The sequence below is a fragment of the Ctenocephalides felis genome, unplaced genomic scaffold (assembly GCF_003426905.1).
Source record: "Ctenocephalides felis isolate EL2017-DRISC unplaced genomic scaffold, ASM342690v1 CF-g0.4_SCAFFOLD_03570, whole genome shotgun sequence".
Classification (NCBI taxonomy): Eukaryota; Metazoa; Arthropoda; class Insecta; order Siphonaptera; family Pulicidae; genus Ctenocephalides; species Ctenocephalides felis.
Genome location: NW_020539724.1, coordinates 20,620,324 through 20,636,487, shown reverse-complemented (window position 1 = coordinate 20,636,487; position 16,164 = coordinate 20,620,324). Strand labels below are relative to the sequence as shown.

Genomic DNA, 16,164 nt, shown 5'->3' with positions numbered 1-16,164 from the left:
TCAGAATAACTAGTCGATAAATATCGAAATAAAATTTGTTAATCTGAATTATAAAAGTAAAAAATTGCAGTTGAAAAGTTCAAAAAATTTTAACAATTTGTTTTAAGAAAACTTCTATATGTCTCTAAGATATTAAACATATTTGTTATAAGATACATATTAAATCTAACAAATATGCATAAGTTTCCTATACACATATAGAAGTTTTCTTAAAACAAATTGTTAAAATTTCTTTACACACAGAGCTAGGAGTATCTAATTCATAGTATTAATTTATTTATACTTATTATTAGTAGCACAAATAAATGTAGTACTTATTTACTCAAATAAGTCAAAATCAAATCAGTTTATTTAGTACAAAAAATCGGAAAACTAAAAAAAGTGAAGTACTTCACTTTTGCATGAAAAATTAGTATGCATGTCATTTACTATTTTTGTTTCTAACTTAGTAGTTTGATGTGAATTTATTATTTACTTAATTTTTTTCTGTTTAATTTTTTATCTCCATAATTTCATCTAATCTATTATCACGTTAATCTAATATACAATGAATAAAATTGAAATACATAAAATAATAAAATAAATAAACAAATCTTAGTCAATAATACTTATCTATCATTATAACTTTGATACTTAAATGAACAAGATATGAATGGAAAAATGAACTCTACACGATTTTCAAAAATTTAATAATGAATTCCTTGAAATTTTTGGTAAATATAATATATTATATTTGAACATTAATTTTGAAATTTAAATTAGATTTGAATTCAAATTTTGTCTATATAAATTATATAGTTTTTTCATCCAGCATTTATGTAAAAATTCTTATATTTGTTCAATGGGGCATTTGTTTAAGAACTCACATAAAAATAATAGAAAGCGTTTCTAATAATTATTATCGTTTATAAAATTATAAATTAAACAGATATTAACTAAATTCGCAAATAATCACGTAGTATTTTATAGTATATAAAATTTGAGAACAAGAATTACGTTGGCAATATTATACATGAATTGGTTTCAAATATTATGAAATTATTAAACTATTGTTGTGTGTGTATTTTATTTTCGTTTCAAATTCAAATTGTGAAATTCGTTAAAATCGAAACATGAATTTAAGGCCAAACTATATTTAATAAAATGAAAATAAAAAATGTAATAGTAATCGTACGTTCAGATCTAAATAATACTTCAGTTGATGGTAACAGAGATGGTAACAAAATACTTTTAAGAAAGCATAATTTCTTTCGACGTGAGAAGGTTAAGAATAATTTATTCTTACATCTTAGGTTGGGCACACCTGGCACAAACGCATGCGTCATTGCGATACTATTTTGACAAGAGAAAACAATCTTATAAATTTTGAGAGACTTTTGTTATAATCTAAAAGTTTACTTTAAATGAGAAATGATTCTGTTTGTGTATTTGTCGAATTTTATTTTGTCAAGTGGCATTTGAATCATAAATTCTAGCGTTTATTCTTATAAAATGAGTATTTTTTATCACTACAAGAGCTTTATCGATATTTTTAACGTTAGATATATTTATATATATCTTTACTTATATCTAACTATGTACAGTTTTTTTATAATAATAATTTTAGAAAAAAAACACTTAAAAATATGTAACTTATTTGTTGAATATACGCGCATAGCAGCATTATAGGCTTTTTATATTCTTATATATTTATATACATATATAAATGTATATATATATATATATATATATATATATATATCTTATATCTAATATTAATATCATTATGGCAGGCTTTGATCAAATTAACTAGCATTTGACAATAGAATATTTTAATAATTTAATTAATCCAATCGATTATCGATTTATAATATTATAATTTTTTTACCTAACGTTGCATATTGTAAATTCGTTCGTTCTTTGTTCCAAAATTCAGTTACTCAGCAAAAATCCAAACTTACCAGTAAATCAATAGCACCATCTACTGTTTCATACAGACACCAGAAAGGTTCTTATTCCTTCTCTTATTTCAGCTTAGGCTTGTAAGGCCTAAATAACGTTTTAGGATACATTATTTCCTGACAATATCTGATATTTTCATAATTCTGTTTCCTATGTTTCCTAATACCAATGCTTAGATTTTTTTCCGAGTAATATTTGTTTCATAGATGGAGCCAGATATAATTTCACTACAATTTCTATTATTTCTTGAATCAATCCAATGTCGGTTACAGATAATCACGTTTTCTCCTAGAAGGTTGATCACTTGTAGTTGTTTCGTCCAAAAGTCTTGCAGATTCTGTAGGACTACTTGGTTGACTATCTGATGCCACTGTAAGAAATAACATGGAGATTAATCTATAATATTATAATTTAGAGGTTTTTCAAATGATTCAAAAAACATTCTATTCGTGATGATGGGGAAAAGTAGTGATTAGTTTTTAGCATATACAAGTCCAGCCGTTTTGTAGATACGGAGCTAAATATGCAAAACATGGCAGCTTTCGAGAGAACGAAGCATCCGATTTGAATTATCCATATGTTGATTATTTCTGGACCTATTGCTCTCTTACAACTTTTTGTAAATTAAAATTTATATAAAAAAATCAATTTACCACTACTTTGGGCCTGTTGTCTGGATGTCCCACTTGACGCAACTATGGTTACCGGTGAGGTTATACCCATAACCGACGTCATGGTGACCGGCGACGTCAGAGTGGCGATGGATGAGGTCGCTGCCGATGTCGCCCCGGAGCGCTTCGATCGTCGTTTCCTTAACACTAAAGGTCCTAAACGCGTTGTACTGGTACTGGATTGGTCTACTGGAGATTCTAAAAAATATAGATTTTTTTTTTCAAATTATTTACATAAGTTATCGTAAAGGAGTTAGAAACGTTTTCAAAATAAGAAATTTAGGCAAGCTGATTTTTTGTTATGTGGTCTTGAAGCTCTTTTGGTCAGAGTTGGAGCTCTTTTGGTCAGAGTATGGGCCATCTGGCTGCTGAAAGTGGTTGCGTTTATTAGTGCGCAGCCAACTTCTACAGGTGCGATTTCTGTAGCCAGATGGCCCATTCTCTAGCCGAAAGAGCATCAAGGAACACATAACAAAAAATCAGCTTGTCTAAAGTTCTTTCTCGAAAACGTTGCTAGCTCTAGTACCATTAGTTTTGCGGCAAATAATTCCTGATTCGAATAAAAAAATCATGTCTAGATACGGATCAAAAAATATTATTTTTATTCAACTATTTGCACACCAATAGCAATTTCTGCGTTCTACGAGCTTGATGTATTCTTTACTAATTAACTTTATTAGAAGCCAGCCCATACTAGTTTTGTCTCTTTGTGATGAAATATTTAGATTTTTTGAATTACGATATATTGCTGCATCGTCCTGAAAGGCTAATTTTACATGGAAACAAGTTTTGGTTCATAAAACGGACATCTATATTGCTTTGGTTGATGCTTCAGGTGTATCATGTTGTACGTAGTGCTAGATTTGAACTCAAAATTTTGCTATTGCAAGGACGATGCTCTCATCACAAAACTAAGTATGATACATGATACACAACTGCATAACGTTCTTAAGCCCTTTATTCTCAATTTCTTTTACAATACAAAATCTACAATATCGTCTATAATAAGTAATAAAGTATCATTGCTTTTTAGATAAATTCACAGTTAACATTAGTTTAATTACCTGCCAACTATAGCTAAATTTTCAGTTAAATCAAAGTTTCAGTCAAAGAAATCAGTTCTAAATGTAAACTGAAGAAATCTTGTAACCGAGACATGAATCGTATATTTTTCAATAATTCAAGAATAAAATCTAATGCAGACTGTAGATACCAAAGAAACGTAAAATAAAACCAATAAGAAGGATTACTAGAATTTTGTCCTCAGTTTGCAATTGATTTTTGAATAAATTTCTATACAAAACAGATCTTAGTGACCTAAACTCTTCATTTGTAATAGTGTATTAAATTTATGTGAGCGATAAATTATTTTACCTATAGGTTCAGGAGAAGGTTCACTTTTTGTTTCGCTTTTGTTCAAAGATATTAATTCTGCTAGAAGTTCTTCAAGACGGGACATTCGACTCGAGAGCCTTTGCACTTCCAGTTTAACATCCGTCTGTAACCATGAATAAAAAAATTCAACTGATATTCAGTCAATGAAAAAAAGTCCCAAAAAAACTCCAAATCTATATTTGCAAATATTTTGAAAAAATTCTTCTTTTAGACCCAAATCAATTAGAATGGTTTCATGTAAAACTGTATCCACAATCACTCACACAATTAATGATCATTTACAAATTTACCTTGATTTCTAATAATTGTGCCATAACTTCTCTATGTTGTTGCGAACACAAAGGGGGCGCCTGTACAAGGGTAGTTTGTATTGGCATTTGTGAATTTGGCGATGGGGGTTCCCTCAATCCACCGTCATATACTTCTTGACTGCGAACCACTGGTGGACGATCACGCAAACCTAGGATATTATTCATAGTTCATTAATATAACAACCATCCTGTTCATATGATTTTAATTAATCAAGTATGATTGATCAAGTACTAACCATAATGTTGAATAGTATCCTGTCTTGTTAGGTTCAAGGCATCCCTGGCTTGTGAAACCTTTGGGGCTTTTGGAAACACCTGCTTTAATATTAAAAAAGATACATATAAATACTGAATAAAATTGTGTATTGTCACCACAGAAGATTACTTAAGTGGAGTGGATTTAAAAGTAAGCTGTGGTGTAATGGTTTTTAAGATATTCTGGAAATTTGTGTTCCTAGGTATCGCTAGAAATTCCTAGAAAAGTTTTCTAGAAAATCAAGGATTCTGCATTAACTAATTTTGGAACTGACAACAAGTTGACAGTACTAGTTTCATTGAATTGGTTAATGGAAAACAGGCTAATTATGAATACCAATCTATATAGGTGAAATACGTTTTTTATAAATATATATGCAATATCCAAATAAATACCAGAAGAGCTATTATATGTTCTGTTCATCCTGACGTCGATCCATCAATTTGGCGGATTAACAATAGACGTATTTTTCAAGTACTAATATTTAAAGAGTACAAGGAAATTAGTATGAACTTAAAATTTGACGTTGCAAGAAGCTTCCATAACATAAATGTTCCAAACAAAAATGTTTTGATTGAGATTTGAATTAAAAAAAGCACAAAATTAAATCGTGAATTATCATTCATGCAAGTAATCATAGAGTCGAAAATTTTGCTGGAGTTGCACAATTTTAACAGTTCCAGAATATCTCAAATTTATATTTTGAATCCCTCTTTGATTTCTCGAAGTAATTCTTATTTTTATATTACATAAATCCACATACTATTATGCATACATTTTAAAACATCAAAAAAGAATGTATACGGAAGATAGATTCCAAACATATATATACCCATTATGGAGGGTCAAATTTTTTGGGCATCATAGGGGCATTATGCGATTATTATTCTATGGATAATTTAAAAAACTTTACCAAAGAAACAATAGTTAGGATGAGCATTATTAGCCAGCGAAAATTTCAATAAAGTTTTTTTTACCAAAAATGCTCGCCCATTATTATTTATTGGGCTTCATACAGTTTGACCCGCCCTAATGTGTATATATATATGTATATATATATATATATATATATATATATATATATATATGAAGAAATTTTATGGATTTAGGTGCTTTGAGATCAGTGCCTATAGGAAAGCAACGATATAATGACAGTGCCGCTAAAATCTAGTGCTATATATGTATATATACACATATATACATGTATATATATACATATATACATATAAACGAGTCGCATTGCTAGTAAATCACTAAGACAGACAGAAATTAAACAGCATAGTTATAGTTGCTGAAAAGTTGAAATTATAATAGAAATATTTTCAGTCATAGATAGAAGAATTAGAAACCACAATATTTATCATCACAACACCCATTCAGTATAGTGAGAGAAAAAAGCTTTGAAAATTATATTGCAAATTAAAAAATAATTTTACAAGTGTAGAACTAACGTGTGTTTTAAATATTCCTACAAGAAAATCGTCTGTGTAAATATATTAAGTTTTAAATATAATAAGAATAAGAGTATGTATTTAGTGCATCATGTTTTTTGTACGAAACGCGTTCTATCTAAAATGATATGAAATTAAATACAAATTGATATATTTAATATCTGTGCCACTATTGTATATTGGTGATTGTACAAATCATATTTATCTACTTATAATTACAGAGTATTGTACATTTTCTCGTATGTAAATATTTAGCTTAGTCTACTTATAAGTAATTTTTTTACCAATTTTAAAATATGAATAAGAAAATAGTACGATGCAAATAAATACATTGCTGATGAAGGTATTTAATTTTTTGGTTAAACTTAAGTTCGATTTTTAGAAGTTTAAGGTGACTGATTATCTGTTGCTACTTTACTATGACTATTTTCAATTGAATACTTATGCCAATTCGTTTATTATTTTTGTTTTATATTTTCAAGGGCGTAACGACTCCAAAAGTGCTAAAACATTGCATATAAATATTGTGATAACATTCTATATACCTACTATATTCTAAAACCGGCTAAATTATACAAAATATTCCGTTGAAAGAGCTTATGGGATTAACAAAGCTCATGGGCCAATTCTTGCTCAACATAAACTGTTATGCTTATCTCTTGGTAGTAAAAACTGTGCTAATGTTATCTATTTGCTGTGGTATCAGGCTTATTTTGCATATAAACAAAGCATAACAGAATGTTACGATAACTGCATTTTTGTGATGTGCATTTATAACAAAGTAATTTTATGTGTAAAACGCCTGATTGCCTGATCATACAGCAATTAGATAGACAATTGCCCAATTTTTCCTACCAAAAAACAAGCATAGCTTAGCGTTGCCATAACAACGCTATCTTTTCGTCTATTCTACAGCAGAATTGTCCTATTAGTCTTCACTCAAATGACTGTTTATATTAGCATCTGAATCTCTGAGTTCATTGTGTTAGCCCTTATCACATGTTTTTTTAACATCTCTTAAATATGACAATTTTTTTAAAGCCAAAAATTGAAGATTGGGAAGTATATTGCCCAAAGAAATAAGAATTTGGAAAAATTATTAGATGTGATATCGCCCAGAATAAGTTGATGAACATGACTAACAGTTCACAGAACATCGAGGACAATTGTTTGCCAAACTTCTAAATTTCAAAAATAATTTCAAAGATTTCGGTAATTCATAAGATAAATTGAATGATGTTCAATGATGTTCAATCAAAACGTGTGTCTTATTGGCTGTAAATAGTGATTCTTATTACTGTTACTTTACGAATGCTATTAGACAGCATATTTAATCCCTAAGAGAATCCTTAGTAGTACGTTATAAGAAGAAAACCCTAAGGGCATCCTTTCTAATTGTGCTATTTTAGCAATGCCCTAAAAAGATATGTTGAAACATATTCGGGTCTAAATTTTCATAATAAAAATTTCCTATATGATGTTAAGGAGGACTTTTATATTGAAAAATCAATGGATGATGATAATAAGACATTGTCAAAATCCAGAACCCATTACTTTGTGGCCCAGGATGTTTCAGATTTAAATCATATTTTTTTGAATCATACTTTATAGAAAAGCTTTGGTGTATGAATAAAAGCATTTTCAAGTGCAAAAAGGTGCTAAAAAGTATGTGTGTGTGTGTGTGTTTTAACAGCAATCAGCATCAAGTGTTCTGTGAGCTGTGTTTGCTATAGTACATCCTTAACTAGTATTTTTCTTGAGAGGGCAACCAAGCGGTCAACCACTCTTGGTTTTTATATATTTTAGATATGTATATCTAAAAGTTGACCTATTTATGTTCTTTCAATTTTGTAGCAATCCCTTCGAGGCAACTTGATTGTACTTGATGTTTATAACCTCAAGTAGAAATTTGATATCATATTGCTTGATACCGTACTGGCAGAGGTTGGAATCTGACCCGAGATTAGTTTGTTTAACCCACGTTCTTACTATTAAATATAGTATTGATTTCTTAAAGTGGTCAGAGAATTTCATTTTCTCAAATCTCCTATACTTTTAGTCACTCAAGCATGATTACTGTGCTTTAAGTGCTCAAGCGTGATTATTGTTTTCCTTTATATGTTTTTTAATTACTACTTTGTGTTTAGAATTGTAAATTACAATAATAACAATAAGGTGATGCTCTGTGTGTAATAAACTAAAAAACCAAACATAAAACACAAATATGAATTGATAAAAAAACAATTGTTATTTGTTAAATTGCAAAGTCCACACAATTTGTCTCGACTTACTAGCAACGAGTCTCGGCGTTGTCTCGGTTTGCTTTGTGTCTTCTCCTTACTATCTTCGCAAACCTTCATGAATGAACAATATAATATTTATTTAATACATCATCCTATAGTATTATATAAAAAATAATTATTTTATATTTGTCATTGTTCAGCCAATTGTTGTTCCGCGATTTCATATAAATAATAATAATGATAATGACTCAAAGTACCCTAATTATGAATTCTACGGATAAAAAGTCATGCAGAAATATTCCGTCAAAATAATTTTAGAAAATGCAGAAGCTATTTCAAATTCCATTCTTTCTTATTTACATTACATTTTAATTTTAATTTAAATTGCTTGGTCATACCTAAAAAAGTAAATACGAAAAAAATCGTAACTAATAAGTGACATGCTAAGATTGTGCCAATAACATCACCTTGTTTGTTTGTCCTTTCTTTTCGCCCCCAGTACCAGCAGCTGGGCCTAAAAATATTAGGAATGAATAAAATAATAATTGAAACAAAATTTATGTAAATATGTTTTTTCCTCCGGAGTCATATTATTATTCTCATTGACATTTATATCAATTTGTAAATAAGTCTTGCAATAAACAAAATACAGAAAAATATTTACTAGATTTTTTAGCATTTTTTTGAATTAATTGATTACCTAAATGATTATTACTCTGCAAAAAACGTATTACCTTAAACAATATTCACAAATTCTATGCGATTTTTTTTAGAGAAGTAAACAATTGATTCTAAGGGCATGAAATGTGTTAAAAGTTGCAATAAAGTCTAAGAGATAAAAGAAAATTAAATATTTGTCACTCCCTTGAAGGAAAGCGCTTTCAGATTTCGATCAACGTAAAGTTACTTAGAAGAAAAAAGACGATCAGAAATAGTGGAATTAGTTCATAAATATTGTTAATTCGCCAAATATTATGTGGAGAGACAATTAAATGATTTTATATAAGTAGACTATATTTCAAATACTTCTAGAGAGAATTAAATAGAGAGGAACTTCTTCAAATGCCTTTAATATTACTATTTACTCAGCAAAAGTGTGATATTTAGGTAAAACATATGATATAAAGCGGCTGATTCTGCCATAAAATAGACCAATGTTATGGAAGGCTATGTTATGTAGCGTTTTTCATATAAAGTGGTACTAATAACTGTAAAAATCCTATATGGTTGCTGTGCAGCCAGGCCTTTTAGACAGAAAACTTAGTCTAGAAAACGCTTGTATGTACTCAAAGGTAGGCATTTCTATAAAAAGGGAACATTATGGAAACGTTCATAGAATTTTTATTATTCAACCCTTTTCGCAGGCCTCTAATATTTTAGAATGTCCGTTTCGATAATAGGTTCCCAAAGGTTTTGTGCCGTGAACCCCTTAGGCTTTGTCATGGACAACAACCGACATAGATTTTTTTTTATAAATTTATAACTATACTGAAGTTTATTATCAAATATTTCAAATAAAAATACATATTACTTTCACACATTTATTAAATAAATTTAAAAAATGTTGTTGATGAGCTAAAAACTTATATGCACATTTTTTCAGTTCAAATTTTCTAGTTGAAATATATTGGCAATCAAAACATTTTTAAAAATCCGGGACAAATATTGCTTGAGGAAAATCGGGACTGTCCCGGCCAATTCGGAATGTATGGTCACCTTATTAAAATGGAAAATATTTTTTAGGCAAGACAGATATTACTGCTGTTCAAAGAATGAGATTATATCACCAGCAAAGTTCTTCGAACACTAATATTATATGATAAAATTGTGAATACAATATTTGTTTAGGCGTCGTTTAACATAATCTACTGCGTGAACAAATATTATAGAAGTTATTATTCAGCAATTACTTCATTTCTCTAATGAAGGTTCATTTCTAAATGCTAATTACAATGACAAACCGATCAAGCCATATTTGAAGTATAAAGCCAAACTTATATACATTATATAAATGTTATTGACACTAATAAATGTGTGCATCACGAGTGTTACCACATTACTAATAAACATTATTCAAAATTGTTATATGAAGTATTCATTTTTACTTAAATGCCATCTTGTACAGTAGCAAATAAGTTTTACTTCAATCGCGTGTGAACCTTGCGCGCACTCTTTGTTCACAACGAAAGGCCCGGCCGATCTTTGGCAAAAACTAATCAGCAAGATTCTCTAATAATTTTTTCCAAATGGGTTTTAAATTTTCATAATCGTCTGAGGATATTTTGCGAAAACGTTGACAAACCATATTGCACTTTTCTACTAATACTACACATTACCTCCTCCTGATTCGTCGCCTCTTTGCCTCGCCGAACTTTGGCGATCACTTCCTGCGCTGCTTCGGTCACCGCCTCCGCTTGCGGCACCAGAAGTCGAGTCCAGACTTGAGGAACCTAATAGTCGGGACCATTTGGAACCAACGCCAGCCGTTGAGGTTCCTGCGCCCGTTCCACCTCCCGCACCCGTACCTTTTGCAGTTCTCGGTTTCGAACCAGCTGGAGAAAAATTATCATTTATTCCAAATTCCAGAATTAAATTTACTTTCCAAATTCTCAAATAGATGTAAAAAGTATATGTTATAAAAATGAAAAACGCAAATAGCTAAATTCTATAGCCAAGGCCAATCTTCTAGTGATTGGTCTTATATGTGAATATTGATATACTAACCTGTTGCAGTTTGCGGAGGTTGTGATGTAACAGGTGAACTGGCTGTTGAATCGTCTCTCTCTGTACTAAGTTTCGATTGCAAGCTCTTAAAAAGAAAAAATATAATTATTAAATACTGCTGCATTGTAAACTGTGACAAAAAGCTTCTGCTATAACCTGGCGGTTCCAATAAAATTCGGTATAATTAATAGTTGTATAAATAATACAATAAAAAATTGTGACTGACATCTATCAATTCCTGCGAAACGCATATATTTATAAAGATCAGTTACAGATTTAATTAATGTTTTATAAGTAGAATATCATTTATTAAATAATTTAAATGAATATATCAGTGTGCAAATCTTAATTTCGTGAAATTAAGATGATGTGGTCCTTCGAAACAGATTCAAGTCTTTGTTACTTTAAAAGGACATTGCATTTTTTCTGTAATTAGGCATACATTTTAATTCGATACTATAGTTTCGATTTCGATATTATAGTTACTACGTAATTTTTTTTATTATGTATAGGGAAAGTACGGACAAAATAACACGGTGTTTTTACTCGTTATCGGTTTTACTCATCTTAGATTCATTGACTACCAGCAACATAGTCTATTAATTAAGCAGAAAATATAATATTAAGGAAAATGCAACTAATAGTAAAAAAACATTTGTCTACATAGACAGACAATTACTTGCACATTTTAAAATACAATTTTTTTGGAAGATAGTTCACAAATAGATCATTTGGTCCGTTGGGCAAACGAATAATACATCGAAACCAACTTTCGACGGACTAAGAATGCGAATAGATTTCTTTGCAAAAAATGCAAGTCTTTTCTTCTTATCAGTGGATTCTTCTGTTTTTAGAAGTAATTGGAGTTAAAGTCAAAAGCCAAATACCCTTTACAAGTTTTAATTTTTTTCTTGATAAGACTGTGACAATGATGCCCAACATCTTACAGGATTATGATTATGACTTTATTCATCATATACAATCGCAAAAACGTTACTAAACTAGACAATTTTTAAATTAGGACACTGATGCCAACTTCACTAATAAAAGTATATATTTACTATTATTGGTTTATATTTATTACCTTTCCATTCCTCTGCGCACCTCCACCGCCGGTACCACCCGTGCCGGCAACCCCCGTGTCATCGTCAGTGGTGGTTCCTCCACCTTTTTCAGCATCGCCAGTACCCTGAACACTCCTGTCCCTTCGAAATCTCGAGAAAATCTTTCGAACCAGATGATCTTGGGTTTGGTCCAGACGAGGCTCATTTTTGCGTCTTTCTGCCAACTCTCGCTCACGTCGGACGTCTGACACTTTTCTAAAAAAAAATATAGTAAATCGCAGCGCTATAAACAGTATAGTATAATATAATAATAATCTATTATGTGTTGATTTCACATAATCATTATCTTGTGTTTGTTATTTATCAACCAACCTGAATATGAGTCGATGTCTTAAATTATATGTGAGCAGCAAGTTTCTGGCAAAACTGTTGGCAAAGGCTTGGTAGAAGTCCAAAACTTGTAGTAATTTATCACGTTTTATGGTGTGCAAATCGCAGTATGTTAATGCTCGCACATTAGCTGCTGATTGGCCAACAGCACTGTCCTTCCAAAACGAGTCACCAAAAACATCACCTTTACCTAAAAACAAAATATGATTTATGTTCCAAAATGTTCTCCAAATAATAGAACGTGAAAGTATGCAAATATACATATAGTATTATAGTTATAGTATACATAAATAGTTTTAGTGATGTTTATGCTTTTTTTGATATAATGTTGATTAAAAGCAATAAATTTTAGAACGTGGGCTAGCACCAACTAGTCCTAAGTTCGCAGGTTCGATTCCCGCTACCGCCAAGCCTGACATCAGGCAACTTTGATATCAAATTTCCACTTGAGGTTATAGATCTCAAATATAGCCCTCAAGTGAAAATCGCCTCTCATGGCTATAGTTGCATATATAATAAAAATGTCAGCAAATAATTCGAGTATAGATAATTAGTCATAACTGGACTGGACAACTACTGGGTTGCCATCCATTCAAGATTCATATAATAAGAAAAGTCAAAACAATTACTGAATGTCTTAAGTGTGAAAGATTGTAATTAAAATAAAATAATAAAAAAGGCAATAAATTTCATTATTATCTTACCTAAAATAGCGACTACTTCATCATCTTGTATAACTTCTAAACTTCCAGTCACGATAAAGCATAAGGAATCTATACTTTCTCCGGTGTGGTATAAAAGATCTCCAGGGGCACTATGGGACATTGCAAAATGCATAGCCAATGCTCTGCAATGAGAGAAACAATTTATCAAGATTTTTAAAATCTTGCAAATATGGATCTGCATATTTTGAAGTAAAAATTAATATCAGACTGATTGCTTTCTGGTTGCAATACGAACGCCTTAATATTTGATGGCGAAAATTAAAAATCATCAAGTATTTGCCTTGGTTTTAAACATTTACTATATCTTATTATTAACTTATTATTATTATTATTATGGTTACCTTAAACAGCCATCAGAAGCTAATCTGAATGCTGGATGCTCATTGAAGACTTTTCTATTCAGATGCACACAAATATCAGCTTTCATGTCTTTTGGGCAGTAGTTCAAAACCTGAATGAAAAAAATTACAATTAGGACATTATTAACTGTTCCAATTCGTTCAACATATATTTTAAATTTCTGCCAAAGTTGCATTAAAGATCATACACATTGGCTAATTGGTTTCATCTAAGGGATGAAATCTGTTTGAAACTACCATTTGTTCTATTACACTTATAAGTTTCGAATAAAAAACTCTATATTTCAATCGTCTACCTCAATATCTGAGTCGACTTTAAAAATTTCGAAGTTAAACTTCTTTACCCACGATGGGTGTGAAACAAACACATAAACCGCGACAAAATTTAGTTTTAACTTTTTTTTTTTTTTTTGAAAAAGTATCTATTACATGCACAATTATATACTTACGCGATCTCGATCCTTGCGGCATTTAAAAGAAATATGTTACCGATAGCTTCTATTCAGTGACGTTACTAAATGGTATCAAAGCACATATGAAAGTGCGGCGTTTTTTTGGCTAATGTCACGTACAAAAATTAAAAAAAGAGATATCTTAGTCCTTTTTTTAAAAATACATCAAAATGATAATGAACACATCTCTGGCATATTATTAGTTCTTGTAAAAATACTCCTGTAAACATTTGACCATTATCTGAACTAACAGCTGCACTGATTTTTAAAGTTTAAAAGCCACTCGATGATACTCGATAAAGACTTATTAGTTTTTCGCGACGATCGGCCGAGCCGTTTCTTTATAACTAAATGAGTACAATTTTTTGGCCAAATTTTTTTAAGAGAACGGATTGTCCAATTTGAATGATTCAAAAATCATTTTTCTACATTGACGAAATGAACAAATGGTGAAATTTTTGGAAAGGCAGGTCCAGTAAAAAAGTAAAAACAATGTCATTTGGCGGTCAAAAATGGTCATAATGAGATTATAATAATAAGTACAAATTTTGTGTATATTTCTATGGGTTTCGCACCAATGTTTACACGTTAAACTACGACGCGGCGCTTACGCGCTTCGATATTTCAACAAAGCAGCGTGATTGCTTTAAAGAAAGCTTAAACTTTTCAAAAAATTTCAGAATTTAAAAAAAAAAATCAAATTTTTCAAAAAAGTCCAATTTTTTCAAAAATTTCAAAGTTCTCAATTATCAATTTTTTCAGTTTTGAAAAAATTTTAAAGTTTTTTTAAAAAAATAGTTTTCGGTACACGAAGTTCTAGCAATTTGCCTTACGATGCCATGCATATACTAAAATATATGTATAAAATATACATATATTTCTAGGTTTTGTCTTGACATTCCTTAGTTGACATGCGCAAACACTTGAACAGACACTTGAGTCGTCTGTGGACACTGTGAAAATACGCCTGGTTGCGCATTCATTTAGTTGCACATATATACAGAAACATAGATAAACAAGTATAAACGTACAGAAACGTCTGTGGCGGCTTTAGAAAATACGTTAAAATATAGAAGTACAAGTGGTCGTGTAGATTTAGTAGATTATTTACACATGTTGAGAAGTTCTTGCAAAAAAATCTCACATCTAGTTTACTTCAGCATTTTCTTCATTTATTAACTGACATTTTACATATTAATTTTTTTCATCAATCATAGTTTGGAATGGGGATGTATCAATCAGTAAAGGCAAACCCTATTGTCAAAGTATGAGATTTTGATTGTAAAAATCATTTTTCTAGAGAAAATGTTCTATAATTATTATTTTGATGTAAATTGTAAAAAAGGACTATCAAATATCTCCCTATTAAAATCTTTGAGATGTGGCATTAGCTCAACTTTATACGCTTTAATGTTACACTTTATTTCATGATAATGAGCGCGATTTTTATTGCTAACACATATTTTCAACAAAAAAGGGAAATTTGATTGCTATCCATTCAAACATACGGATAACAAAATAAATAAAAACTAAATTGTTTATATTTTGAAAACCTAATGTGTAAGAAATTGAAGAGAGAAGATTTTATGTTTGAAACCTATTCATTTTGTTACAAACCTTGTCGGTGTCCAATCCCTTCGTCATTGCCCAGGTGCTGACAAACGTAGTCCATGACCCTTTCGCTGAGTGCCTTTGGAACTTCATGGAGTTTCATGAATTCCCTCACATTGTTCAACATGTCGTGGTATTTGGCAGTTGCTGAAGTCATCTGCTGTATTATTGTTGTCACGTGACCAAATATAGTGGCGTATAGTAGTGCTGAAATAGAAAAAAATCATTATTTTTTTCTGGTCGTAGCTTAAACATAGAACAAGGAACATGTGATGGACAGTAACAAACGAGCGATAAAGAAGATTTTTTTCATATTTTGACAGCAATCAGACCAATGGATGTTCTGTTGTACATTCCTTAACATAGTGTTTCGAGAAGGCAACCCAGTGGTAACAGATGTGATTATATAGGATGTATTTCTAATAATGATGTTGGATATATCTCATCAATGCCCCACAATTGATATCAATGATATGAAAATATACAGAATTCCGCTTGAATGAGATCACAGATCTCACATATGACTCATATCATATGCGAAATCTGAGATCTCATCAGGTTGCCTGTTAAC

The 16,164-nt window shown here is 30.5% G+C and overlaps 1 protein-coding gene across 1 annotated transcript; it reads right to left on the bottom strand.

The window, feature by feature from the left end:
- Window positions 1-2,207: 2,207 nt before the first annotated feature.
- Window positions 2,208-15,686, bottom strand: LOC113383564 (potassium voltage-gated channel subfamily H member 1-like). Its single transcript, XM_026621821.1, has 14 exons — window positions 15,600-15,686; window positions 13,513-13,622; window positions 13,151-13,293; window positions 12,429-12,636; window positions 12,077-12,311; window positions 10,993-11,077; window positions 10,605-10,820; window positions 8,736-8,782; window positions 8,317-8,379; window positions 4,555-4,633; window positions 4,298-4,467; window positions 3,987-4,110; window positions 2,595-2,810; window positions 2,208-2,311 (listed from the first exon to the last, which is right to left on the bottom strand). Exons 1-14 carry the CDS (start codon window positions 15,684-15,686, stop codon window positions 2,208-2,210), a joined length of 1,887 nt encoding a protein of 628 aa, XP_026477606.1.
- Between the last annotated feature and the right edge of the window lie 478 nt (window positions 15,687-16,164).